Source organism: Coturnix japonica, chromosome 5, assembly GCF_001577835.2.
Source record: "Coturnix japonica isolate 7356 chromosome 5, Coturnix japonica 2.1, whole genome shotgun sequence".
NCBI classification, from domain to species: Eukaryota; Metazoa; Chordata; class Aves; order Galliformes; family Phasianidae; genus Coturnix; species Coturnix japonica.
Window position 1 is genome coordinate 34962114 of NC_029520.1, and position 27510 is coordinate 34989623.

The 27510-nt window shown below is 44.7% G+C and overlaps 1 protein-coding gene across 2 annotated transcripts in view; it reads left to right on the forward strand.

Annotated features, from left to right (window-relative positions):
• Nucleotides 1-3400: 3400 nt before the first annotated feature.
• The window catches only part of GPATCH2L (G-patch domain containing 2 like), a 38584-nt gene continuing 14474 nt past the window's right edge, over nucleotides 3401-27510 (forward strand). The window contains exons 1-8 of one of the 2 annotated variants that reach the window (XM_015865153.2): nucleotides 3401-5059; nucleotides 6013-6683; nucleotides 12523-12587; nucleotides 14798-14974; nucleotides 15322-15401; nucleotides 17292-17356; nucleotides 18045-18084; nucleotides 20347-20432. In XM_015865153.2, coding sequence (XP_015720639.1) covers nucleotides 4751-5059; nucleotides 6013-6683; nucleotides 12523-12587; nucleotides 14798-14974; nucleotides 15322-15401; nucleotides 17292-17356; nucleotides 18045-18084; nucleotides 20347-20432 — 1493 coding nt within the window. In that variant the 5' untranslated portion in view covers nucleotides 3401-4750. The remainder of the gene's footprint in view (nucleotides 5060-6012; nucleotides 6684-12522; nucleotides 12588-14797; nucleotides 14975-15321; nucleotides 15402-17291; nucleotides 17357-18044; nucleotides 18085-20346; nucleotides 20433-27510) is intronic. The other variant, XM_015865154.2, reaches the window with a different exon arrangement.

Genomic DNA, 27510 nt, shown 5'->3' on the forward strand with positions numbered 1-27510 from the left:
GCCACACAGTGTTAACATCCATGATAGTCCAGTGCCTACCAGCATCACCAGTGCTACTACCAGCTCTTTGCTGCCATGATGAATATGTTTCTTTTTAGCGGGGCCCAAGTCCTGCTGGCAGACTGATGAGTGCCTCTGTGGGTGGCTCAGAGGCTGCTGCTGTTAAACCAGCAATAGAACAGAGGACAGGCAGCCATATGTAAGAACCAAGATTATTACAGTCCTACAGCAGCCAGTGATCTATGGGGAAATAAAGGCAGTTGTCAAATAAAATGTATGAAATATTCTTTACAATACTGTAAAGAGGCTGGCTCTCCTATGTACCAAGTTCCACACACCTCTTGGCTCTCTTCACCTCTGCTCCTTCTACCTCCACCGTGCAAGGGAGCACTGATAGAGAAGATCCAATTCCCTGAGTCTGAGGAACAGATGTGTGTTTTAAAGTACCTCTTCCATTCATTGCATGGAAGCAAAGTCTTTTGGTTTCATGCATAGGTGCTGCAAGCAAGCAACAAATCCTAAAAGCCAGCCCATAGATCTGTGCACATGTCCACAGCCTGAATGGCAGCCTCCTCCTTTCCCTGCTATTTTCATCCTGCTTTTGTCACCAGACTGAGCCAGCCCAGCAGTCACCTCACACAAATGTCCCCAGTGATGGCCTGACCTCCAGTTGGGAGTGACCCCAGGCTCTGCCCCAACTGCTGGGGGTGGCACTAGAGAGGGTCTTGTGCAGAGCCTCCCACACGCAATTCCTTTCTGCTTTCAAGTGCTGTTTAAATGCAGGCGGTGTTGGCTGTTGGGAAACTGTACTTCTAATGTGCCTGAGGGGACGCTCCTACAAGTAGATACAGTCCATCAGTTACAAGGAGACGCTGGCTTTTTCACAAAGACACCAAGAAAGCCCCTTCATCTGGCCCAAGCGTACCTGTTCCTGGTAAGGGCCTGCTCTCTGAGCCACAGTATGACCCACCAAATCCAAACTGACCAGCCAAGACTTTCCAGTGGGCAACTCACAGCTCAACAGCCAAAGTCTTCAGAAACTCCTTCCAGGTGGTGGGGTGGGAGGGAGACGTGGCGGCGCAGCCTTGTCCACCGTGCACTTCTTTGCTCCCTCCCTTTCAGCCCTGTCCTTTCTCAATACCCATGAAAGATTAACTCCTCTCCATGCGCCAGAGAAAGTTATTATCATTAATGAAGAATTAAAAGGGAGCGATTAATAAAGGGCCCTTATCTGGCAGCGAGGAGGAGGCTGGACAATGGAAGGAAGATGGAGAAAATGAAAAACAATAAATATGAAGCGTAAAAGGAGGCGAGCACTGCTCCCACTTGTTAGATCGCAGCTGCATCTCCTGAGGGGGGAAGGCTCCAAATTGCTAATTACTGCCTCTGAAAAGACCTCGCTCTGATATGTTTTCTGCTGAAAGGTTCCCATTAATGAAGCAGCGATGATGCTGTTTCCCTTTGACTTGCCTTCAATTCCCTCTCTGAGCTTCCTCCCAAGCCGGGAACAATGAGGCCCTGGGAGCTGGCGGCTCCCACAGGCCTCGCGGAGACTGGGCCGGGGGCAGCAGAGTGAGGGGAGCCGCGCCGGCTGTGAAATATGGAGGGGGGAGATAAGGCAAAGACAGAGGAAAGAGGCTCACTCCCAGGAGCCCAGGGAAAATTTGCAGTTATTATGAAGGAGATGAGACAGATTAAAAGCCCTTGTGTTCTGCGCTGCCCTTTTATTTAGTGGCTTCATCTCCAAGATGAAAGAAGTTGGAAATGACTTTCTCCGCATTTTGCTGCAAGAAGCTTCACGGCACATTTTTTGACTTTATTCCTCCCTTTGTCTCTTGTCCCCTTTCTGTCTCTCTCCTTTTCCTTTTAACCCCTGGAAGGTTTTGCTGAGAAGCACCATGGGACCGTGCAGAATGTTTGCTGAGGTACAGCAACAGCCCCTTTACTCTTCCTGTCCTACCAGGCCATCCCTCTCCCTGTGCAGGCTGGGGCAGTGCTGTGAGCATCCCACAGACCTTCCCTCACTGCTCACCTCAGGAACGTCCCTCACCAGCAGCATCTCCTGTCCCATCTCAAGTCAGCCACCAGCAACAGTTCAGTGCTGGTGACCACAGATTGTGGGCAGGAGAAAGACACCTGCAAGTTCAAAGCCCAGGACAGGCTAATAATCCACTCAGAATACAAGTGCTGAACATTTTGCATCCCTGCATCTTTTCGCAAGCAAAATTAGTGCTGAGAAAAATAGGCCAGTCCCTGTTGTTCGTGCAGGAAAGCTGCAAACTACAGAGAGATCGAATAATTCACTGGGGATGTGGGACGAAGTTGAACTCAGGCGAGTATTCAAAATTTATAGTCACTGTTCCACTTCAGAGTGGACTTTGTGAGACAGAACAGAAATATCATAAACAGCTCAAAACCATATTACTCCTTCTTCCCCAATATATTTCACCAGCTCCTACTGACCAGTTCCCATTTTCTTTTCCCTGTACACACCAGCACCCTGTTTTGGCACCATTTTAGTTCTCGTGACTCTTGCAAAAGGCAAAAGCAATTCTGTTACCCATAAAGCAAAGAAAAACACCCAGAAAAACAGCCTTCACCTCTCCCAGGTCAGGAAAAAGGCTGCTGACATCTTGACCAACAGAACAGCACAGAAAATGAATGGGAGAGAAATTAGAGTGGGCACCTGCCGCTGTCTCCTCAGCGGTAATAATTTGTTATCCTGCCCAGAACTACAGCCAGCACAGAGCTGAAATGAAGAGGTAAGAAGCTCTGAAGTGGATGTTTACAGAATAACCTTCCCACCAGGGGAGCTTCTCTGTAACCCAGACGTGCTGGAGCTGTTTTATGTCCTGAAGCATGGAAAAGGATTGCAGTGGTAAAACAGGATTAGATTTTAGGATGTGAGAGTAAAAAAGAAAACCTGTGTACTGAAAATAGGAAACTAAATGATGCAGTCAATAGAGTGCGGTACTGCAATGGGAAGGGTTAAAAAGACAAAAGGACGGACAGGCACAGATGAATTGGTGCAGAGAAAGTAACTAAACTGAAGTCAGACATTAGGAATGAGATAAAAATGATTTACCAAACGACTGTTTTTGTTCTTTTAATATTTCTTTTCCACATAAATTTCTCAGACAACTAAAAGGTAATGAAAATGTTAAAATTACAGCTCAGCATAAAGGTCGAGTTGGAGAAATGGCATGGAGTGAAGCTGAATGATGGTCATTTCAGAAGGTGTAGGGATCAGCCACAAGCAGAAGGATTCTCTAATGGTTATTCCTGAAGTACCTTGACAGACTGGGGGGAAGGGGTGCCAGGGGACTGGGGAAAAGCAGGTGTGGTAGCAGAGGGGAGCAGGGAGGAAGACATGATCTTGGCAGTTATCACCCTTTCAGTATAACTTCTGTTCCTGGCCTCATAAAGGAATAAATAGAGGCGGGGGGGAGAGGGGGGAAGTAAAAATTCAAAGGATAATAGATCTGTGAGCAATGAGCAGCAGCGTGGATTTATAGAGAACAAATCATGTCAGACAAACCTGATTGCTTTCTCTGATTTAATTTACAAAATTAGCGAATGAAGAGAGTGCCATGTATGTAATATATCTGGGCTTCAACAAGTCCTTTCGTATACCGCCTTGTCAAAGATGACTTGAAAAATGAACTGATATTGCCTTGAATGTGAATGCTGCCACATGGATTAAATAAACGGAGAGACGGGAAACAAAAGGGAATGCGGAAGAAAATGGAACTGGGGTCACACTTGGCTTTACTCTGATGGCTGCTGCTGGTCTACAAACTGGGGAGATAATAGCACATGCTGTGATGGAAGGAGGTGCAGATTTAAGGACAAGGGAATTGCACAGAGAGGTTTATCTTAGAAAATAACAAAACTAAGTTCCATCCAGATGTACAAGTCCAGTACGATATCCAGATATACAAATGCAGACATACAAATTCAGTATGAAATGCAGTTTTGGTACCGAGCATAATGATCACCTGCATCTTACAATTAAAAAGACAAAAATCAAGCAGCAAAAGGGGAAGCACATGGCAAGAGCTGGGAACATTCAGCTTCTATTAGCAGCTAATGGTCTGTGGAGACATGGGCTGGGACTCCGACAATGGGACCTACCAACACACAAATCTTCAACAGATCAATAAGAAACACCAGCTTTCAGCAGGGTTGTGTTACTTCCATTCACGAGCAGGCCAGGGGTCAGATAAGCCAGGAGCTGATATTTCCATATATAAGAACTTCATAAACCAATGACAAGTGATAACATACACCCACTAAATCAAGGGATGCCTGCAGGCCTAGCATCAGGAGAGGCCTTGTGCACCAGGCCTGGTTTCTGCTGACTCTAGAGCTGTAAAGTGATCTGTAGGGTGAGGTACTCAAACACAGGCAGGATATTCACTGGGGGAAGCTAAAAAGGTTGGCTACAAGAAAGAAGGGGACAGACTGTTTAGCAGGGTCTGTGGTGAGTGCACAGGGGGAAACGGTTTCAAATTAGAACAGGGGAGATTTAGATTGGGTATAAAGAAAAAGGTGTTATTTTACAATGAAGGTAGTGAAGCAGTGATTGCCCAGAGATGCAGCGTTTGTCCTGTCCTTGGAGACATGGTCAGCCTGCATGGGCTCTGAGCACGGTGACTGAGCTGTAGGTGCCCCAGCTATCTGCAGGTAGTCGGACTAGATGGCTCTTAAGGATCCCTTCTAACTCCAACCACTCTGGGACTCTGATTCTATGAAAAGGCTCCAGGGAAGGACTGAAGAAAGCCGAAACCGACTAATGCGGCCACCCTGCACAGTGACCCCTATCCCAGCACCTCTCCGCACTCAGTACCGCTCAGTACCGGCTCCTAACGGCCCGCACAGCCTCAGGGCACAGCCGCACACATCGCACCCAACCCGCGGCGCTGCCGGGCGGCGCTGCCTCCCACTCCGGACCAGCCCCCGGCGCCGGGCCCGCCTCTCGGCGGGGAGGGCGGAGAGGAAGTGGCCCGGGAAGGCCGGAAGCGCCGCTGCGAGGGGCAGGCGGAGCGGCTGCTGCCCGGTGAGTGGGGTCGGAGGCCGCGGCCCGGCGGTGGGGTGGCGGTGGGGCTGTCGGCGCTCGGCTGCCGGGCTCGGGGCGCCTCTCCCGGTCCGGCCTCGGGGCGAGCTTTGCCGGGCTGCCTGCGGGGCCGGGGGTTGCCCGGCGGTGTGTGGGAGAGCGGCGGCTTCTCCTCGGAGCGGGTGAGGCGTTACGGTGCGGCCTGCCGGGCTCCGAGACCGAGGAGGAGGCGGCCTGCGGCAAACGGTGCTGCTCCGGGACGGGGTGCGGGTGTGCTGGGCCAGGTGGCCGAGTACCGGACCCTGAAGTGCTGCAGGAGGGCGGCAGGCGGAGGTCACGGACTGTGTCGGAGTTTGGCCAAGTCCTTGGGACGGGCTCACTGGCATCCGGAGGTGGAAGGAATAGGGGTTTGGCCCCTGTCATCTGGGTCTTAGTGTTACATACACTGTTATAAGGAGCGTGGGGCCCCGTGTGTCTTGTTTTGCTGCTGCATTGATGCTGATTTGCAGACTGCCTTTTTGCTTTCTGTTTTGCTCACAGCCTGTCTGCTTTTTGGAAGACTTCAGTCTGCTTGCTGCAGCTGCTAAACCTTCCGTATGGGTTATAGGAATTGACACAGACATACCAGGTAGCAAACTAGTTCTGTGCTGCCTTACCCTTAAGATGTGTAATGGAACACATTCCTTCCAAGCCAAAGATACAGATGTAAGGCCTTTCCAGACACAGAGCACTTGACCCAACTGCTGCAGTGGTTACATCTCTGCCACCTTGGTTAGAAGTGAGATTTAACTCCTGCAAAAGGAGTGAATGTTAGCCCAAGAAACAGCAGTTATATTGTATTGTTTCTCTCAGGCAATTCAAAGTAAGTGTTTAACTTGGCTATAGTATGCTGTGGTCTAATGATATGTTTGTGACAGCATTCATGTCTGGTGCTAATTGTTTGCTGTCATTTTTAGCAGGCGTTGCCAATGGATGAACTTGTGCATGACTTGGCCTCAGCCTTAGAACAGACTTCAGAGCAAAACAAGCTGGATGAGCTATGGGAAGAGATGGCCCTGAGCCCGCGGCAGCAGCGACGCCAGCTTCGCAAGAGACGGGGTCGCAAACGCCGCTCAGACTTCACCCATCAGGCAGAACATGCCTGCTGCTACAGCGAGGCCTCGGAGTCGAGCCTGGATGAAGCTGTGAAGGATTGCCGTGAGGTGCTGACCACCAACTTCAGTGACTCTGATGACATGGCAGCGGCCAAACGACATCCAGCTCTCAGTGCCACCCTGAGGAGCAAGCAACACTCGTGGCATGAGTCAGACTCCTTTACAGAGAATGCACCCTGCCGACCTCTTAGGCGCCGCCGGAAAGTCAAACGCGTGACGTCAGAAGTGGCTGCCAGTCTCCAGCAAAAGCTCAGGGTGTCAGAGTGGAACTATGAGAGGGGATGCAGGTTCAAGTCAGCAAAGAAGCAGCGTCTTTCACGCTGGAAGGAGAATGCCCCGTGGACGTCATCCAGTCGTGGCCTTTGTGAATCGGGAGAGAACAGGCCCTTCCTCAGCAAAGGGGGGAGGAAGGAGCGGATGGAGTGTGAAGCTGATGAACAGAAGCAGGGCTCAGATGAAAATATGTCTGAATGGTGAGGTCTTTGTTTCTTCCCTGTGCTCAAGTTAGATGGCTGCCTTGCTTGCAGCTACCTGTAAATCCTTGCTTCTGGAAGTTCTTTCCAAACTTATTCAGTGCTATTCTCTTTTTTGAGGAGGGAAAATCCCTCAGCCACTTTAGGAGTTTATTTTTTATTTCCCAGCAGTCTTTTCCTGTCAGTACCATAATGACCCAAACACTTCCTCTGAAAAGTTAGCGGGTTGTTACGTTTCTGGCTTATGTTACACAAGCAGCTCTCTGAAAATGCTGTGGTCCTTCTGCAACATAGTGGCATGCTTGTGACCTGGGGTTTGGCTGATAAATCCGCTGTTGGTACTTATGTTGTCTGATTGATACGATCTGTTTGCAGTTCCTTGTTTTCAGAATTTACCATAAGCAGTAATAGAGAGCTGATCAGATAATGAGTGCTAACCCTCTGTGCAGGTACCGTATGAACCTCTGTCAGATCATCTTTGCAGTTCTCCATCTCTGCTATGGATTTAGAATAAGGTTCTGACAGGCTGTGGCAGGAAAGCAGTGAGAAGATAAAGAAGACACTATCAGAGACAGTGAATTTGAGATGTATAATTGTTTGCTTTGGTGTAATTGTCCGTGTGTTCGGGTTCATTTAAGTGTTCTGGCTGTCTAAGTGCTGCAGTTTGTCAGTGGACAGGTGGCACACAGTTATTGAGGGCTTTGTGGAAAATAGCTGGAAGTGCAAACTCCTCAAAGGTACTTTCTGAGAGGCTGTGTAAAGCATAGGCTGTAGTGCATCCTCTCTGTCCTGTTCCTGGAGATCACTAGTGCATTTTTATTGAACCAGCATTGTAGCTAACTGTTAAGAGGACAGAACAAGCAAAAAAAGGGATTTTTATTTTTTCATTGAAAAGTGGTTCTTTTTAGGGTAAGATGGGCCTTTTCAAGATGCTGGTGAATGCCTTTTTGGTATGAGTTGCTAAAAACACTTCTATCTTTCCAGTGCTGTGTGTGCTGGCAGTCCAGAAAAGGAAATGTGCTGGGTAGCCCCTGAATGTGGTGTGTCACTAGCGATGGACTGAGAGATGCCCTTGACGTGGCAGTGGTGGGCAGTGCTCCTCGAGGTTTTTTTCCTACCAGCCAGAGTCTGTTCCATCATGTCAAACGTCAACTTAAACCAGCAGGCTTTCACCCAGTCTGTATTTGTGCCAGTATTTGGAAGAGCAAATAAACAGCTTTGTCAGACTGTTACTTGAGGACCATGCTGAGGATGTCACCTTGTTTTGTCTCAGTTGTACCTTGCTCTCAAATTAATTATTGTGCAAGTGTCTGCATCAAATGCTGTTTGCCTTCTGCTGCCAAGTCTTTGAGATGCTCTTCAGAGATCCAGAGGTCAGAATGTTTGACCTCTTCAACACCACATGTGTGATCTGTGCTGTGATTCACTTGAGAGGGTCAAGGTTGGAGAGAGAAACACACACAGCCTTCTTTGCTGCGGGCGATCCCTTGCAGCAGTGAAGGGTCACACTTGGTCTCTGCTGCTCTAAATATAGCAGTTTGCTGCTAGCAAAGTGAAACTGGCTGTGCTTAGCTCACTCTTGCTCTGCTCTTGCTGCTTATTCTGCTACCACATGAGAGGTGCTTCATACAGCTGTATAACAAACAGAGCGTGAGGAAGAGAGAAGAAAATTGGATACCTAGGAGAAAGAAGGGAATGTTGTTATCACAAGGTGGGAAAGAGACTGATCTTGCAGTACTTGAGCGAGTCCACTGTGATCTAGTGATAAATGAAGCAACTTGATACTGTATTGGTTCCATTTCTGTTCATAGCATCACAATCATTCTGGTTGGAAAAGGCCTGTAAGATCATCAACTCCAACCATGCTCCTAACACTATAATTCCACTGAGAATGCTTTGGAAATGTGTATTCAATGAGGAGTTTGCTTGTAGGCATGTACCTGGTCTACATGAAATGAAATATTTGAAATAGCCACATGTCAGTGTACACTGTGAGAGAGATGTGTTTCTACGTCATGTTTCTAAGTCAGGTAATGACATGACTCAAGGCCTGACATTAACAATTGTGGTAACAAGAAACAAGTGGTCTTAGTTTTAATAGTCATCTGGGTGCTTCTACAAGGGTAACAGTTAACTGCTAAGGTAACGTGTCCTTCTTTCTCCTCTAATGCTCTGAGATTCCCTGCAGCCATAGTAAGGCAAAGGGAAATTACATATTGAGTGCTGAAGCTCCTCTTGTTGGTCTAAGCTGAGCACTCAGAGTGCTTTGGGCTTAGCTTGAAGCCAGAGCAAACCATGGTCAAGAGTTGTTTGACAAATCCCTTTGAATGGTGTGCTCAGTTGTGAGAGTTCTCTGGATTGTCTGATCTACTCTCAAGTGCTATAACTTGGCTTGTTTAAATTGGTTGTTGCCCTTATCCATTGCCTTTGTGTGATTTCACTGGTTTGCTGCTGATGTGTTTTGGGCTGGGATTGTAGCCAGTGCTTCTCAAGTGTATAACGCAGTTGCCTTTACCCTTTGGAAGAGAGCTACTTTCCTAACAGCCTGCAGTGGCAGTCGAGAGCCTGGCTAAGCTGATGAATTGGAACCTAGTCTCTCTGTAAAGAAAAAATTCCTCTCTTGGAAGGCAAATGACAGAGACAGAGTGTTCAGCTTCCCCTCCTCCTCCAGCCCAGCCTGACCTTCTGCAGCCCCTCTGTGCCTCTTGTTTTCTTATTTTTATAGAAAATCAATATCCCTCCTGACACAAACAATAGCTCAGGAGAAAGAATAAATGGGGTAAACCTGAGATCTCTGTCCATCACCTCTCACTTTAACTCCCCCAAACTATTTAATTATAAGCATGCTTTGCTCCAGGTGTTTGCAACAGCGAAATTGCTAAATGAGGACCATTTTAACCAAAGATTGGGTGATCAATAACACTCTATAGCAGTAGGTTGTCGGATCAATAGGATTCATTATTTCATGGTTAAGGTAAGTAGCCTCCTTTGCAAGTGGAGGTCATTAATCAGTGCTTACTGGACCTGTAGAAAGGCCCGTGGAGGAGTCTAGTTTGTGTTCAGCCCTGAAGTGTGAAATGGAAAAGAGGGTGAGTGGGATCCATGAAAGTTGATTCAAATAAGGCTTTGGTGATAATGTGTATCTGTAAGGAGCAAAGGGGCTATCAGTATGACAGAATGCTTAAAGCACAGTTAATATGATCTGGAATCTTACATAATGCTTCTTCCTTTCTCTGGCACCTTTTCTCTGATGATGTGAAAACCCATATGAATCAGTCATTCAATCCTTGCATCTGTTGCTCTTAAGGTCTCTTAATCCAGGCTTTCAAAAGTGAAAGCAGACACACTAAGATTAGCCCAGGGTCATTTAGTGAGTTGGTAGGAGAACTAGGAACGAAACAAATGACTCGTGGTTATCAGTCCTTGGCCTGATTGCTTTGTTGTATAAGTGGGAGGGTAAGTGGATGGCCAGACTCTGTAATGGATTGAGTTGGAATTTGATATTAATGTACATACTGAAATGTGGGAATGGTACTGTTATGGTTTTGCAATTTGGTTGGTGTTGGTATTCCACATCAGAACACCATGCTAATAATGGGAGTAAAGGGGACAAGTTTTTTTTCTATGAACTGCCTTAATGAGCATGTGGGGAGGGGCACCGGAAGGGAAGTGAGGAAGGGGACGGGGTTGCTGGACCGGCTCCCTGCGAGGAGACAACGTGGTCAGACCTTCCTGCCTTCCACAGCTCCATCGGTGAGATTTGGGACTTGGTATTCTCTTTGTTGAAACTCTCTTGTTGTTGTTTAGTGTTATTAGGTTATTAAACTGCCATTCGTTCTCAGATCACCTTTTTCCTCCCTTATTTTTTGTTAGACCTAATCGCAATCTCCCTTCCCTTCCCCTCTTCTGAAACGCACGTGGCCGGGCCGGGCCGCGCCGCACTCTGCCGTACCCTGCCGCTAGAGAAAAGGGGGGGAGGGGGCTTTTGTTCCTGCTGCCCCGGGTTTTGTGCCCCTGTCCCGGAGTGAGCTCTAGAGAGAACTCCGTGACAGGTACACAGACTATTCATCCTTAAAATTCTGTGTGACCTTTGTACAATGTTGAAGATACAGTTTGTAGGTATCCAGCATAAGTTGATTTGGCTGTACTGGAGAGTGTTATTTTCCAAGAGCAGTAATTTGCTTCAGAATCTTTAATAACATTTAAATAACAAAGTAATATAATAGTAATAATAAAAATAATAACATAATGAAACTGAAAAGGTTGAATTATGTTCCTGCATTTATTTGGGGTGATGCTTCTTATGATCGCTCATCCTTTTGTTTTGAGAATGGAGGGGCTTTCTGTTGATACTTGTATCAGTGTGACCCAGTTTTCCTGTAGGAGGCCAGAGAGCTTTGTAACAATGCTCCTCAATCAGAGCTTGATTCTAGTTCTGACTTAGTTGATGTTCATATCTCTTATGAGACCTTAGTACTAAAGGGGTGGGCAGTAAGTGGTTACCACTTGTTCTGATATTTCTCAGCTAAATTGGAGGAAGTATTACCTGAAGTGCAATTCAGCCTAGAAGGCCAATCCTGGACAGCATCAGGCTGTCCAGGCTCTCATGAAGCCTCATCTGGAATACTGTGTCCAGGTCTGGGGCCCCTGCATGAGATAAACGAGGAGCTGTTGGAGTGGGTCCAGAGGATGGCCACAAAGATGGTCAAGGGGCTGCAGCACCTTTCCTATGAAGGGAGGTTGAAAGAGCTGGGCTTGTTCAGCCCAGAGAAGAGAACACTCCAGGGAGACCTCATTGTAGCTTTCCAGTACCTAAGCAAGCTTACAAGCATAAATGGGACCAACTTTTTCACAGCCTACTAGTGATAGGACAAGGGGGAATGGCTTTAAACAAAAAGAGGGGAGATTTAGGTTTGATGTAGGAGAAATTATTGAGAGGATGGTGAAGTGCTGGAATAAGCTGCTCAGAGAAACGGTGGATACCTCTCATCCCTGGGGGGACATTCAAGGCCAGGTTGATGGGACCCTGAGCAGCCTGATCAGTGGGAGGCAGCCCTGCCCACGGCACAGCGTTGTGACTGGGTGGGCTTTGAGATCCCCTCCAACCTAAGCCATTCTATGAAGTGCCCGAGGACTGATTTAGTATCAGCAGTAGAGCTGTTAGATGCTTGGGGCTGACTTGAGCATGTATTTCTGCTACAGATATTCATCCAATTTTACACATTAATTTCTAGTTTAAGTCTTTGATTCAAGAATTAAGTCTCATGTAACTGCTTCAGCAAATGCAAGATGTGCAGTGCTGAGTGGCATTCAGCTGCAGCAAGTCATGCTGGGCTTTTTAGCTGGAGAGTTACAAAAGTACCTGCTGCTCTTCCCTGCAAAGGAAGTAAAGTTGCTGTAGACTGAAGAGAGGCTTATGTAGCTGGGGAGCACGTTTGAGAAAAAGGGATATGAAGTACAAAACTTCAGAGGCTTTTCAGTGTCTGTTAAGTGACCCAAGGACAGTTAACTGCACTTAATTTCCTAGTGAGTATCCCAGACAGTGTCATAGTTGGGTTATTAACTCTAGAACCCAAGGCAAATGCCAGTGTGTTAATTGCTTGCTGGTGCCTTAGAAGTAGACTAGAGACAGGATAGTGCTTTTTGTCAAGTGATACAGCATTTAACAGGATTTAACAAAAAGCCATCATGCCCCATGCTAGAGTGAGCCATGCATATGAAATGCAGTGATACCCCATTTCTGTGACATACAGTATCGTGAGCTCAGAGAAACTAGTAAAATGTTTGTATTTGCTGCTATTGTAACAGTGTTTTTCTTATTTGTTGGTTTTTGTTGCAGTGAAACCAGCAGTGTATGCAGCAGCAGCGATACCGGACTGTTCACCAATGATGAGGGCCGCCAAGGTAACAACTGCCCTGAAATTTTCCTGGTGTTACAGGGAATTTCCATTGCCTTTTTAAAAACAGATCTGAAGAAAGATCTGAATTTGAAGCCAGACTGGGAAGAGAATGTAGGGAAAAGTCCAGTGGCTGGGAAGCGCTAGAAGTGATCAATATGATCTGAGGGCCATAAAGGTACAGCTTTGGTAGCTGTGCACTCTTGTATATCACAGAATCATAGGTGTTGGAAGGCACCTTTGGAGATAATCTAGGCAAACCCCCTGCTAAAGCAGGTCCCCTGCAGTAGTGTGCATGGAAAAGCATCCGTGTGGGTCCTGAGTATCTCCAGAGAAGGAGACTCCACAACCTCTCTGGGCAGCCTGTTCCAGCGCTCCATCACCCTCACTGAAATGAAGTGTATTTTCTCATGGTCATATCAGATTAATAACATTTAGTATATAAAAAAACAAACCCCAACAAACTACTGTTACGGCGAGGCCTAGAGAGACAAGAGACATTTTATAGCTCTCCATAGTGAAAGAGTAGAATTCACAATCTGTTTCTGTAGGTGTTTTAATTGTGGTCTACATACCGCTAGAGCCTGATCTGTTAGTTTTTTCCTCATGGGAAGGAAGAAACAACTCCAAAATTACAAGTACTGTCAACTCATCTAAAGAGCTGTGCTAAGAAGAGCCTTGCTGCTGTGTGTATTAGTTGAGCCTAGTATCTTCAAGGTCTATTGTAGTAATGGTTTCTTAGGGCTTTTGGGTGTGGAACAAATACTGATTTTATTTATCAGTGACAAGTGTTCAGTTTATGGGAGATAAGGTAGAAGGAAGTGTGAAAGCATTTGTTGTAGGCACGGGAGCACTCGGGACTGTTGTATTTGGAGCAGGTGGGGTATGACCCTGGAGACCTGTGAGTCTGTGCAGCTTGTGCTGGTGTGTATTCTGTCACGTGTCAAAAGCTATAATTTGGATGAGATCTCTCCTGGGGATATGTGAGCACTAAAGGAAGTAGAATCAGTGACTCAGTAGGAAATACTGCTTCACTTGTTACTGACCCAAGTGTCTGGGTGTGAGGCAACATGATGTTAGCAAATGAGCATACATTTTTTCTGATTATATTAGTCTGTAGGGCTGATCTGTGGTGACCTTGGGTGGCTCTAGCACTGCCTAGGGTAGGAATTTCAGAGATCAGCTTTGCCCTTTGCTGAGAAATAACGGTTTCCAGCATTCTGTTCTTCAAGAGCAACAGGAAAATAAAAGTCCCATCCCCTGTTTTTGCATATAGCTGTGCTGGGGGAGCTGAAGTTAGTGAGCACTTACCTATCAGACGATGGCATACCTGTAAGAGGTCTGTGATCACCTCTGCCTGTTCAAACTGTTTATATTATAATAGCTTTCTGGACAAGGTGTTTTAGCTTATGATAAAAAGGGTTGATAGTTTCTTAGAAATGTAAATGTTGTGTTTTCTAGTTAAATAAGGAATGTTTTCCTGTCCTTCTTTTAAACAATTTCTGGTCATAAGGAAGTAAACGATAAACAACAGCTCCTTAAGTCAATGAGATGGAGGCCAGGCAGGTTTACTGTGAATGGTGCCTAAAGCAGTTCACTATTAAGACAGCAACTGTATGGATTACAGTGGCCATGCTTTGTGGAGATCTTGGTAATTACTTCAGTTGCTGCTGCTCTACTTTTGCAGGGAAGATTGTAGTTCTGGCAGATGGAGTTTTTTCCTGTTAGCTGCTGTGTTAGGAGATCTGTTTTGTCAGTGAGTATGTTCCTTTTGCTTATCCAGTGAGCCTGCTGTCCTGTTGTGAAATCTTCCCTGTGGTTTCCTATAGAGTGTGCCAAATGATTGGCCTCTATTTCTGTCACAGTAATTACTTCAGAGAAAGAGATGTGCGTTAGACATCACACAGCATTGAACTAAGGTTGATGAGATGCGTCCACAACAGAGTGCTAAAGCTGCCCTAGGCAGGTCTATAAAGAAGGCTTTGTTCTATAGGGAAATTCTGTAGACTGAGTTGGATAATTTAAAGCATTTAGTGATATCCCATAGTTACTGCAAATGATTGAAACAGAATACAAATATAAGGTTCTCTAGGAATGAATTGCTAATGGAACTTCAGCTGTTGTTCCACATCCAAAATTGCCTACCTGTAGTACTTTGTGGGACAGTCACAGGGCACACTGGTATTTCTTGTGGTTAATTTCATTCTATTTATTCAGGAGATGATGAGCAGAGTGATTGGTTTTATGAAGGAGAATGTGTCCCAGGATTCACCGTCCCCAACCTTCTTCCCAAGTGGGGAGCTGACCACCGATCTGAAGTGGAACGGATTGACTCAGGCCTGGACAAGCTCTCAGATTCCACGTTTCTTTTACCCTCACGACCAGCTCAAAGAGGTGGGTTCCATAAGGAACAGGGTGTTTTGGAACTTCTGATTTGATGGTAAAAGTAAATTTCACTCATAGGTGCTGCAACGTAAAATGATATTGATGATCTGTTTTCTGTAATGATCCAGTTAAAAACAGCTTCACTAGTGGAGAAGATACCAAAGCACTTAACCTTTAGAGTCCCTCTGTTTTGTTTATGGCTTGTTTTTTGTTAAATAAAGATTTTGATTTCTGAATAAAGAGACATGTCTGCTTCCTGCAGATTGAGAAACAGAGGCAAAAATCCTGATTTAACCAACTATTTTTCCAGTTTTGCTGGGAAGAATCTTCAATTTTCATGTGTTTGATTTATTCAGGATTTCACGCTCGCCTGAACCGCCTTCCAGGAGCTGCTGCCCGTTGTCTTCGGAAAGGTCGAAGGAGGCTTGTTGGCAAGGTATCCCCTTTTGCAAGATAGTGCATCTGTATTTCCAGTGCTGATTAGTACTGCAGTACTGTTCTAAGTTAGCACTTGGGTCCTTTCCTGCAGAAAGGAGGCACTGCACATTTTTGTTTCATAAATTTGGCTAACTGCTTTGATTGCTGGAAGCTGATTAAGATGTGGTGGGGCAGAGAGAGTTGTTAGTGGTAAAACTGATATGAAAGGAGGTTTGGTGGTGAATGATAGAAGTTTTAGACAGAATGTAGGGGAAAATGATGAGGTGTGAGACTTTTTTATACCAGGAACACCTACAAGGGCAGAGAGGTTACTCTAAGGTGAAAGAAGGTAAAACTGGAGGTATGTGCAATATTACCCAAAGCCATTGACCAGTTTTTTTTATTTGTAGGGCAAAACGCAAATAAAATGCTCGACCTGTTCTTAAATGAATAAACAATACTTGGCAGGTGCCTGTCTAAGAGGGGGGGACACCTGGTCTGGATCTTGAAGTGTGGAGTGCAGTTGTCGTCTATAAAAGATGTTTATGAGAGTGGAGGTTGTTGGTTGTGTTAGGTTTTACTGAGATGTGCTCTTGAATATACTGGCTTATATTCGTAGTTGGCTGGCTTTAGAGAGTTTGTTAACTCTAAGGAGTGTCACATGGGTCTGCTTTCTAGGTGAGTGTGATTTCTTCCTCAGAACTGTTGTCACAATTGAAAGATCCTCGTTTGCCCCTTCTTCCTTCCGCTCACCTTGCTTAGTTATAACAGGGGCTTAAAATATGAATCATCAGCTGGCAAGAGACTGGCTTTGGGTAGATTCCTCAGGCCACCTGGGTCTATTGGCAGCACCTCTAATGATCCAAATGAGAAAGATAATATTTACTTGTTTAATTCATCTTCATCACCTTAAAGGGATCTTTGTCATTTGCGGCGGAGGTCACTGCTTCCCCTTCCCCATCTCTCTCTAAATTGTAATCATAAATAATGAGTTTCATTCAGAGCTCCCCGCCAGCGAGCTGCTAATTACCAAAAGTACGGCTTGTAATTTACACAGTAATAAACCGTAAATTTAAACATTACAGCACTTTAAGTTAGTAATTTTCCTGCTGTAACAAATAGCCCATCTTTCACCCCTGCTGTTACTACTCCCCCTAAACTTCGAATGTGTATTGCCCATGTAACCTGGCAGAAACTATGAAGAATCTTACCTGCATGTTTTTTTATCCTCATTTTCAGACATTCCAGAAAGCACATTTCTTTTCTGGAGGTAGTTGCTATGCAGATGTGAACAGCTGCTGTGTCAGGCTGCGTGTGTATGCTGGTATCAAGCACATAACACAAGGCAGCGTCTCTCAGAGAAAAAATAATGTGCTTGCAGAGTAAGCCCTTTCTCCTGGGATACACCTTTCCTTTAGCTGTTAAATGTCCACATGCTAAATTGCTGTTTTCAGAGAGGGAGAACTTCATGTTTCCTCTTTGTTTCTTTCACCTGTACTTGATAAATCCCTTTCCCCTTTGGCTGTAGGGACTGCATTCAGTTTTGTGAGGAACATACTTTTTAGTAAAGTATTGTAGTCTGTGCCTCAGCCTACATATGGCCCAGGCTGACACTAGTGTAAACTGGTTCCATTTCCTCCATTATCCTTGTGCTGTATGCTTTGTGATGTTGCAGTCCTTGGTGCGCCCCTCTGCAAGCAATTGTGGTCACTAAAACAATTAACAAACAACAATAATAACACAAAAATAATAAAACCAAATGGTCTTTTGCCTCCAGTCAAGATTCTAAAAGGAGAGGAAGTTTGGCTGAGAGCGGGCTGGGAGAGCAATGTTTGTTTTTAGTAGCAGCAGTAAACTACGACTGCTCACTGCATGAGTCTGCAACCTTTTACCTGTCTTTGTGTTTCAGGAGACCTCCATCAGCACTGTGGGCACCGAGAGGCTAGGTCATGTTAGCGATCCACGCCAGAAAGAGTAAGGTCCTTAACAGCAGTTGTGGGGTTTTGGGAGGGGAGGAAGAACTTTGGGATCCTCTTCCCTTCTGTGACTGAAGGGAATGAAGAGCTCTGTGGTAAGTTAAGAATGCAGTTACCTGCTGAGTGGGAGACAGTCCTCTACTGGCAGTTTCTCCATTTTCTTTTTTGTAATCGCTGACTCACTTTTTTGTTACTAGGCTGCCCCAGTATGTGGACACTGCTCAAATGCCCTTTTAATTGCAGTCAGCCTTTTCTGACTGCAGAAATGATGCTGATAAGGGCAGTAGTGAATTTGCTTTCTCTTTCTTGGGTGTGTTGTGTTTCCTTCCCCAAACTGTGTTTTAAAATTAAGAGTCAGCAATAGAAACAGATATGGTGCCTATCCCTTGGCGTCCCTTTAATGCTGTTCTTGTTGGGTTGTGATTAGGTAGAGGTAGCTCCTCTCCCCCTGTAATGCAGCAGGTCCAACCTTCACTAGCTGTCAGTCCCCAGTTTTCTTACTTGGATTTGGAATTTGTTGTTTTTAGTATGAGTCCTAATGAGTTTAATCTCTCTCTTTTTTCCCCTCCATATTTGTTCTTCCGTTGCTCTTTTCTCCTCATTCTCAACCCTCTTTTTTCCCCCTCAATATTCATTCCTTCCTTGGCATGGCTCCCACCTGTCCTACCAACCCTGCCTCCTTCCAGTTTTTGGTTACCATCGATGGGGAAGAGAGATCGCAACCAGGTAAGCTGTCTATGCTCTATCTTTTCTATTTTATTGGTTTCCTTCTCTTTAGAAAGAACAAAATGCTGGCTTCTGATTTCATTCACACCGTGGCCTTTGCACATGAGGTGAGGTGGAATCATAGAATCTTTATAGCTGGAAGTGGTCTTTAAAGGTCATCTAGTCCAACTCCCCTGCCACAAAGAGGGACATGCACAACTAGATTTTGTTACTCAGGGCCTGGTCCAGCCTCGCCTTGGAAGTCTCCATGGATGTGGCATCAACCACAACCCTGGGCAACCTGTCCCAGTAGCTCTATCCCTTCTATTTTTGGTAACTGTTGTCTTCTGAACTTGAGTGCAATCCACATCTCTGGCATTATGTTGTCTGAGTAGCTGAGGAACTCCTTTTGTTTGTCTTGGTGTTTCAGGTTAGTGTCTGCCCTCCTCCCCAGTAATTAGTGGGAGGGAGAATGACTATTGTCAGGAGAAGCATTGGCCTCACAGAATTCCACGATAATTGGAACATTTTTCTCTTTTCACATGCTTTGTTTTGCCTTATTTGGCTTAGGCTTCTTCCTGATAGTCAACAGAGAAGGGGAAAAAATTAAAAACACCAATTGTTATCTGGCTGTAATTAAATAGCAGATGTAACAGGAAGTAGAAAGAAGTGAATAACAAGAGAAATAGGCACTCTTTTAGCTGACTGTATCTGTGGTGTAGGCACTTCTACTGTTTTGTATTTTTCCTTTGTAAGTTTTACATGGCTTCAGTGGTAGGAAAATTTATTCATGATGTAAGACCTTGGGTTCCTGATAGTGGCAAGCAAAAAAGATGTTCCTTTTAGAGGGTAGTGCTGTAGTGGTGTTCCTAGACATGCACTCTTCTGTTCCATTGCTAGTTGGCTTTTGGTTAGTGAACACTAGGACTGAACATTGTTTTACCCTGTAGGTGACTGTAAATACATACATGGCAAGTCTTTATGCGAAGAGGTATTTTATGGCCTTTGTGCAACTGCGCATTCCTTGTTAATGACACCATTTCACATACCACTTTTATACTGTTAAAGAGAGATAACTCAATAAGCTTATAAATGACCAATATAAATTAGTTTTATTTTTTGTAACTGATCTTGCTTCAGCTACAGAGAGGTACTGATGATTCTCCCCTATGGTGCTGCTGCAGCATTACTTCACTGATGGTAAACTAATAGCCCAATTTAAGGAGGAACTCAATGTTAAGTAGCTTTGTGGTGTGTAGTTCCTCTTTTTTGTCAGACAGTTTGAAGACAAAGGCCTAATACTGAATTCTAGGCTTCCATATAATGTTTATGACAAGCGTTGCTACAGCTATGGATATTCCCTATTTAAAAATGCATCAGTAACCCTAGTAATATAAGAACAAGCATTCTGGAAATCAGTCAAACACTTCTGCAAAATGGATGGAAATAAATTTCCTGATTGTGGTGTGATTTATAAATAAAGAGGAAGAAATGTTGAATGGAAATGTTGTGTGGGCACCCTTGGGCAACTACTAGCCTAAGCCATCTATTTGCATATTGAGCTAGGTTTGCTCTCTGCATTGATCGAGTAGATTGTTGCATGTCTTTCCCATCCCTTAAAAAAACAGCAGAGCTGCATCTTCTACAATAAACGGTCTTGCACAGGCTTCAGGATTTGTTGGTGTGTGCCATACAAAGGGTACAAGATAGCCTGACCACACATGATTTTAGAAGATTGTTTCAAGTGGTTTGTAAGTAAAGCTTGTGACTGAGAGGAGCAGCTCACTTGCTGTGGAATGAATTTTGAGCTCAGTGTGAACTGAGCCTGGTGGACCTGAGCCTTTTAGAGATCTGTTTCAGTGATACGTTTGAATATGGCGGAATATTGAAGCTGTTGGGAAGTTCTGTGCATTAAGTTTTCATTCTACAATATGAATGTGGACAAGGGGCTTCACTAGAGGAAGGTAGATTTTTCTACTTAAGTGCAGCAGTAGAGCTCTCTGAGTAATGCTCTCAGTCAACCAGCGTTTCTAATAATGTGAGTTGAAAAAGAAGCATGCTTGTAGGGCTGTCTGTTGGGAGAAGATGCTTATAAGATTTACTGTTGCACTCTGAGCAAGGTCTGCTGTCTGAACTGAGAGTTCTCACCTAGCCTTATCCCTTGGTGTTTCAGAAAGGTGTTCATATACTGCATGAACAACTGTAGGGAATAGATCTGAGCAGCTGTATCTGGAGACTGTTTCTTTTAATGCTTTGCTTAAATAAAATCTCTTGACTTTCCAGTTCAATCCATTATCTCCTCTGTACTCTCTGGATGTGCTTGCTGATGCTTCCCACCGAAGATGCTCGCCAGCACACTGCACTGCCAGGTAACTCCCTTTCTCTGCTCTGTTGGGTTGTCTTGGTTCCCTTCCATATGTATCTTCAGTAGTACTGTGCAGTATGAACAGTTGTCACAAGCATGGAACTTAATGCACTTTTTCTAAGAGACCTGTGTTCCAACTTAGCATAGGACATACCGATGCAGATTGTCTGGCAAAGTACTATAAGCACGTAAGAGTGTATTGAAAATGTCTGTGGCAGATAGGCAGAACATATTGTGTTTTTAGAAACAAATGCAATCTGTTCTTCCTTGTGCATTCAGTTGCTGCAATTCTGTTGCCTAGGTATGAATGGGTGTAGTATTGTTGCCCAGTATTAAAATCGGAACAAGATGAGAAGGAAAATACTGATAGACTACTGTAAGTGACATGCTAAGGCATTTTGGTATCTTAAGAGCCTAAAATAGAGCCTCTGACCAGGTTCAGAACTAGTCACCTAAATCAAATTAGGTGACCTCTAATGGCTTGGTATCTTTCTGTGTTCCTGTAGCTGGTTTGCCCAAATGTCGAGGTATATTTGAGTTTGCGTGGTTGGGGTTAACTTGCTGTTCAGGCACCTTCTGCTGAATAATCCTAAATTAAATCCAAGAGTTGTCCTTGGCTGTGACTTCTGTTCTTGTGCTGCAGGTGACTATCTGAAGGTAAGGTGCCCTTGAGCTCTTTACTATACAAAGAAGCAAGGTCCTGCTTGGGACACAGTTCTGCTTACGTGCTTGTACGAAGGACCAAATCTGAAAGAACCGTCTGGACTTTCAGCTTCATGGCTTTTTTTTCCCCTTGTTAATTAGCAAATAGAGCATGAAAAATGTACTGAGGTTGTGTGTGTCTGAGAGAAAGCTTGGCACCTACCCAGCAAAGCTTCTCCTCCCTCTGGCTTCTGCAGGGAATTTTGTGATACCGCACCATGACCTCATGCTGCTGTAGGCAGCATGCTAAAGCTGAAAAGGTTTGGGGGGAGAGAAATCAGCTCTTAAACATTCATCTGATGAATGGATGAGAACAAAAATAACTCAGAATATTGTGCATAAGTAAATTGGTGCTTTTGCATCAGTCTGGGGATGTTTTGTGCCTGTGAAGCAAGAAGGTTGGTTGCAGCAAAGATAACCTTTCTTGTGCCTCAAGAGTTTCACTTTGTGCTGTGCAGAAGTTACATGTGAGACCAACTGTTTCCTGTTGGTACTCAAGAAAGGGGATCTCAACAGCTCCCACTCAAATTTGAACAGTGTCTACCTTTATAATGATCAGTGAAGGCCTTTTCCAAAGCTGTGGAACAACATTTCTGAAGCTGGAGTGATCATATTTGCTTATACTTTATGCATGTATTGCCTAGTTATCCTATGGGTATAAACTTGGCTCCTTCCTATAAAGAATAAGTGGCTGGTGTCCTGATACACATAATCCCAATGATTTGTTACTGAATGTTGATCAGGAAGTAGTTTGTCCAATCCCAGTGGTAAGTGTATTTTTAAGCGTTTGTTGTTAAGTAGCTTCGTATTATAGCGTGTAATGTTGTTAATGTGTGAAAGAATCTGGGGAGGAGGGAGTGCAAAACTATGGTAAGAATTAAAAAATGTTACATGGTCTCAAACGAGAGAGAACTTTTAGTGCAAGATGTTTACATAAAGGTGCTGCCAGGGGCACAGAGGAAAATTGGGAACATTCTCTTAACAGGAGCTGCTCTTCAGATATTTCCCAATTAACCTTTTCCTCTCTTTTTGTGGATGGAGTCAGTTACCATAGCTTGTTTTTTAGCAAGTTCTATCAGTCCTGGAGAAACTCTACTTAGAAATGTGTCAGAATAGGGTGGGGAAGGCTAATGCCCAGAGAGTGATGTGAAATGTGTTAGAGAATCATAGAATCATCAAGGTTGGAAAAGACCTAAAAGATCATCCAGTCCAACCGTTCACCTATTACCAACAGCTCCCACTAAACCATGTCCCTCAACACAACATCCAGTCGCTCCTTGAGCACCCCCAGGGTCGGTGACTCCACCACCTCCCTGGGCAGTGCATTCCAGTGCCTGACCACCCTTTCTGAGAAGTAATATTTCCTAATGTCCAGCCTGAGCCTCCCCTGCCACAGCTTGGAACCATTCCCTCTAGTCCTATCACTGATTACACGAGAGAAGAGGCCAACCCCCAGCTCACTACAACCTCCCTTCAGGAAGTTATATAGAGCAACAAGGTCTCCCCTGAGCCTCCTCTTCTCCAGGCTGAACATTCCCAGCTCCTTCAGCTGCTCCTCATATGGCCTGTGCTCCAAACCCCTCACCAGCTTTGTTGACCTCCTTTGAACACATTCCAGGGCCTCAATGTCTTTCTTGCAGTGAGGGGCCCAAAACTGGACACAGTACTGGAGATGCGGCCTCACCAGTGCTGAGTACAGGGGGACAATCACCTCTCTGCTCCTGCTGGCAACACTTTCTGATGCAAGCCAGGATGCCATTGGCCTTCTTGGCCGCCTGGGCACACTGTTGGCTCATGTTCAGCTGAGCATCAATCAGTACCCCCAGGTCCATTTCCTCTATGCAGTCTTCCAGCCACTCTGCCCCAAGCCTGTAGCGTCGCCCGGAGTTGTTGTAGCCGAAGTGCAGGACATGGCATTTGGTCTTGTTGAACCTCATCCCATTGGCTTCAGCCCAGCTCTCCAGCCTGTCCAGATCCCTTTATAGGGCCTCGCTATCCCCAGGCAGATCCACACTCTCAGCCAATTTGGTGTCATCTGCAAACTTACTTAGTGTGCACTTGATGCCCTCATCCAGGTCATCAATAAAGATATTGAAGAGGACAGGCCCCAGCACTGATCCCTGGGGTGAAAATCCTGTTTTGATGTTATGGATATCCAGTTTGTTTAATCTCATGCCCTCTGTGCAGTGGAAGATTACCTCACTGTTGAGTTCCCTCTAGCACAGATCACACAATCGTTTTGGTTAGAAAAGACCTTGAAGATCACCTGGTCCAACTGCCAGCCCCTCCCCACCATGTCCACTAAACAAATATGTCCAGTGGAAGCGTAGCTACCAGCCAGAGTCTGTTCTGTGCCACAGAAGTGTTTTCTTTGCCTCTGTGATAGATTTTGGTGTACTTCATCTGGAGTCACACAGTGATTAATTTAGGCAGAGCTGTTAGCTGAAGTCCTGAGCACAGATCAAGAAAGGCTTTTCATTGTCAAAGAGGTTCTATGTGGAAGGTTCCTTGGGAAGTCTTATTTGAACGGCAGTATGAATTGTACACTACCAAGATTACCTTTCTTGCTTTATATCTGTGATGAGAAGAGATTCATTCAAAGTGTGTGCATAGCAGTGGGAATTTCACACCCATCATTAGAAGCAGTTTTGTGTGTGTGGTGACTGTTATCATTAGTGGTATAATTTTATTTTGTGAAGCGAGGAGAGTTTCCTGTATTCTTACAGTCCTCCCAAGGGACAACTGGTGTATTAATTTGCTGTATTGCCTCCTGGCTGTTCCCAGGCTGTTTTTCCTCTTCATCATGGAATTTTTAATGGCCCTGCTGCCTCTCGGGAGGCATGCAAGTAAGAGTACCTCAGGGATCTCTTCCTTTTTTCACATGCCTATAATTACTCTCCTTTAAGAGCACAAAAGCGTTTGCTAATCATGTCTTGTCTGTTAAGGTTTCTGCTTGACGATGCTGGCTGTTAAAAGCAAGCAAGACGAGACTTGCATGGACAGCCCAAGTGATCCTTCCCTTCATTCCTTTCTACCCATTTACCTCTCTGGGAGAAAGAACAATCTGAAAAGAATTGTTACCTTGAACTCCACTTGTAGGGAACTTCACAGAGTCATAGAATCACCAAGGTTGGAAACCACAACCTTCTTTCAGGTAGGTTCTTTTTAATACACCCCCGTATACCATTGGCCTTTTTGGCCACAAGGGCACACTGCTGGATCATGGCCAGCCTGTCGTCCACCAGGACACCCAGGTCCCTCTCTGCAGAGCTCCTCTCCAGCAGGTCATCCCCCAACCTGTACTGGTGCATGCAATTATTCCTCCCTAGGTGACAAGTAGATGATGCAGATGGAGATTTGAAGGACATCTGTAGAACGTTCCAGCTCTAGAAATATGTGTGTCTATTGTAAATCTCATTCTTTTGTATCTGTACAGAGATCCTGGCATTTCTGCCTCTTATTCAAGCATATGGAAGTATACATTGCCTGCAATGTCAGGCCTGTCCTGAGGTAGCGGAATGATTGAATGAATTTTCATAATTCCATGCTGTCCCACTTGATCAGGACAGTATCCAGTTTATTCCATGCAGCCTGTCCACACATCTTAATCTTCCTGAGATGTCTATACATGTGTTTTTCCATCGTCTGCTTTAGGTACATTCATCCCATTTTTTTCCTTTTTTTTTTTCTTACTGAGATACAACCGCTGTATAGCAATAGGAGATAACCAAGAAGGAAAATTAGCTCACTTCTTTTGGTGGCCAGCAATGGCTCAGGAGGAGTGCAATCTCTGTCCGGGGAGATGCTGCTCCTTCACTGCTAACCTTTACAGGATGTTGAAGAGGGATGGATCCAAGCTCCACCCCTTCTGGTCACTCAGGTGCATTGCTTGCACCTGAGCTCCCTGGGTTAGCCACACCTTCTCACCTGGTGCTCAACCATTGGTTCAGGCCACAACCTGGTGATTCTGCTGTGCCACCATAAACCTCAGGTAACAGCGCTTCCAGATTCAGAGGAAGAATGTTTCATTTGGCCTACGGTTGCTGGGAATATAGCGTCTCAGCAGCAGCACTTGGACTGTGCGGCATTTTTTTAGCAGTAGTGCCCTTGTTAGATGCTGTCTCTGCTGAACGTTTATTTTAACATGAGGATAATAACACCCCTTGTTTGTGTGACAGCAGATTGATGGCTACCTAATTTTCTCTATATAGTCCACTTGTTTTGCTTCTTCCAGAGGTTGTCAGCAGAGAAACTGAATAATATGAGATTACAGCAAGAAATGTGTGTGATATACCACCTGTTTCCAAGAAGGACACAGACTGTTGCAGTTGTTTTTGCAGGATGTTTTCAGAGACTTCTGTTTTGAGATTGAGGTGTATTTTATGTACATATAGACATGTCCAGAAAGAAACTATACATTTTTTTTAATATAAAACCATTTTTTTCTACATGTGTAATTTCCCATTCGCTAATTCCTGTCAATAAGAAGATGAGGTGTGAGCTGGATGTATTGCAGCTACCAGGGAAGCTTCATTTTGGAGCCTGCTTTCTCTCTCCACGTGTGTTCAGTTTTTTCTCTTCCTGAGGCAGAATTTCAGTCCTCTCTAGACTGAGGTTGATTTCCATGTTAGTGCCCAGTTGACTACCAGATTTAATGGGGATTTAGCTCTGCAATTTTTTTTTCTTATGACCCACCAGCTGTTGTCCAATTAGACAGTTTTTTCCTTGTTACTGTTTGTGCAGCGTTCAACAAAATATAGAACCCTAGCAGAAGAAATAGAAAGCCAGTAAAACCAGATTAAATACCATTGTGTCTTCCTAGTTTAGCCTCAAATCTGTCATTCCACAATGCTCAGTGCCTCTGACTTCTTTACAAGGAGGCTTGTGACAGTGCTACAGTGTGTATTTTCTGCCATCCTTTCCTCTTGGCCCCATTCAGTTCTATCTCTGAGTTGCATTTAACCTGTTCAGAGTTGTTGTTTAAATCTACATTTTGCAGAAGAACTAATTCATAGTTGCATCGTGACACAGATTTTTCACTCTTTATAGTTAACATCTGTCTGCTGTGACATGGTGTGCTGTGCATACCCATTACCATACCATATGGTATGGCATATCCCTTTGGCCAGTGTGGGTCAGCTGTCCTGGCTGTGTCCCCTCCCAGCTCCTTGTGCACCACTAGCCCATCATTGTCAGGGTAACGCAAGGAGCTGAAAATGACTTGAGTTAGTAAGGACTAAACCAAAACATCAGATGTTATCAACATCTTTCTCATCCTAAATCCAGAGCACAGTTCCATACCAGCTACTAGCAAGAAGGTAATATATACCCCAGCTGAAATGAGGACAACTGGGATTCACCAATTTCTTCTCTTAACAGTGTAACACCAGTAGTATGGTATCTACCAGAAAATGCTCATTTCGTGAATTGTAACATGGATGCCCTTCCTGCCCATGTTTTAATGAAGTGTATCATTTCTTTGTGCATTGTTTCATTTCTCCCTCTCCCAAAGTACCTACAGTCTGGAGATTCCCTGTACGTGGATTTACAGTGCCTGCAAAGTGCACCAACCACTTGAAACTGACACTTTTACCACCAGGGCAGTCAGAGCCAGTGAGTAATCAATAGGTTACTGATTTACTAACTAGAGCGTGGGTGATCAATAAGGGATAAACCTGAATGAAATACGTGTGATGGAGACTATTTATAACCTCTGAGCCTTTGTATGTTAGAGGTAGGGCTGCTAGATTCAGTGTCCTTGTGTCTCCAGCTGGAGTACAATGTGCCTTTATTTTCAGTACAATAAAGAATTATGAGATTCTCTCCCTTTTCTTCTTTTCTCATTCTCTTTTGCAATTGTGAGGTAAGGGTAGGTGTGGTTTGAGCGTGGCTCTGAGAACCAGGAGCCCTTATTCTAAATCCAGCTATAACATTTGTAAAGTGGATTGCATAAAGTCCCCTGGAATTGATTGTGCGTACTTCTTCTGTAGTATGTAGTGGTTCTTCAGAAAGGATCAGCTGCCTAATGTTGGGGTAAGCTCATAAGAATAAGTTAACCTTTTTATTATTATGTAATAAGATTTGGATTATCATATATAACTACATAGTCATCTGGTTGGTAGTATTATTTTATAATATTGATGCTGAATGAGAAACCTGAAGTTCCACTTGGATTAGTCCATCTTTTCGTTATTTATGTGTGCTTAAATGGTTGAGAATGCATTGTAAGAGTGTGCTAAAATACCGTATGGCCACCATTACAGTTATTTGCAAAAGCAATTTTTAGTTTACATGGGGTAACTTACAAGTTATTCTTTTATGTGTAGAAGCATGGGATTTTCACATGCAGTCTCCAGGTGTGCTGGTGTTTTTTAGAGCCT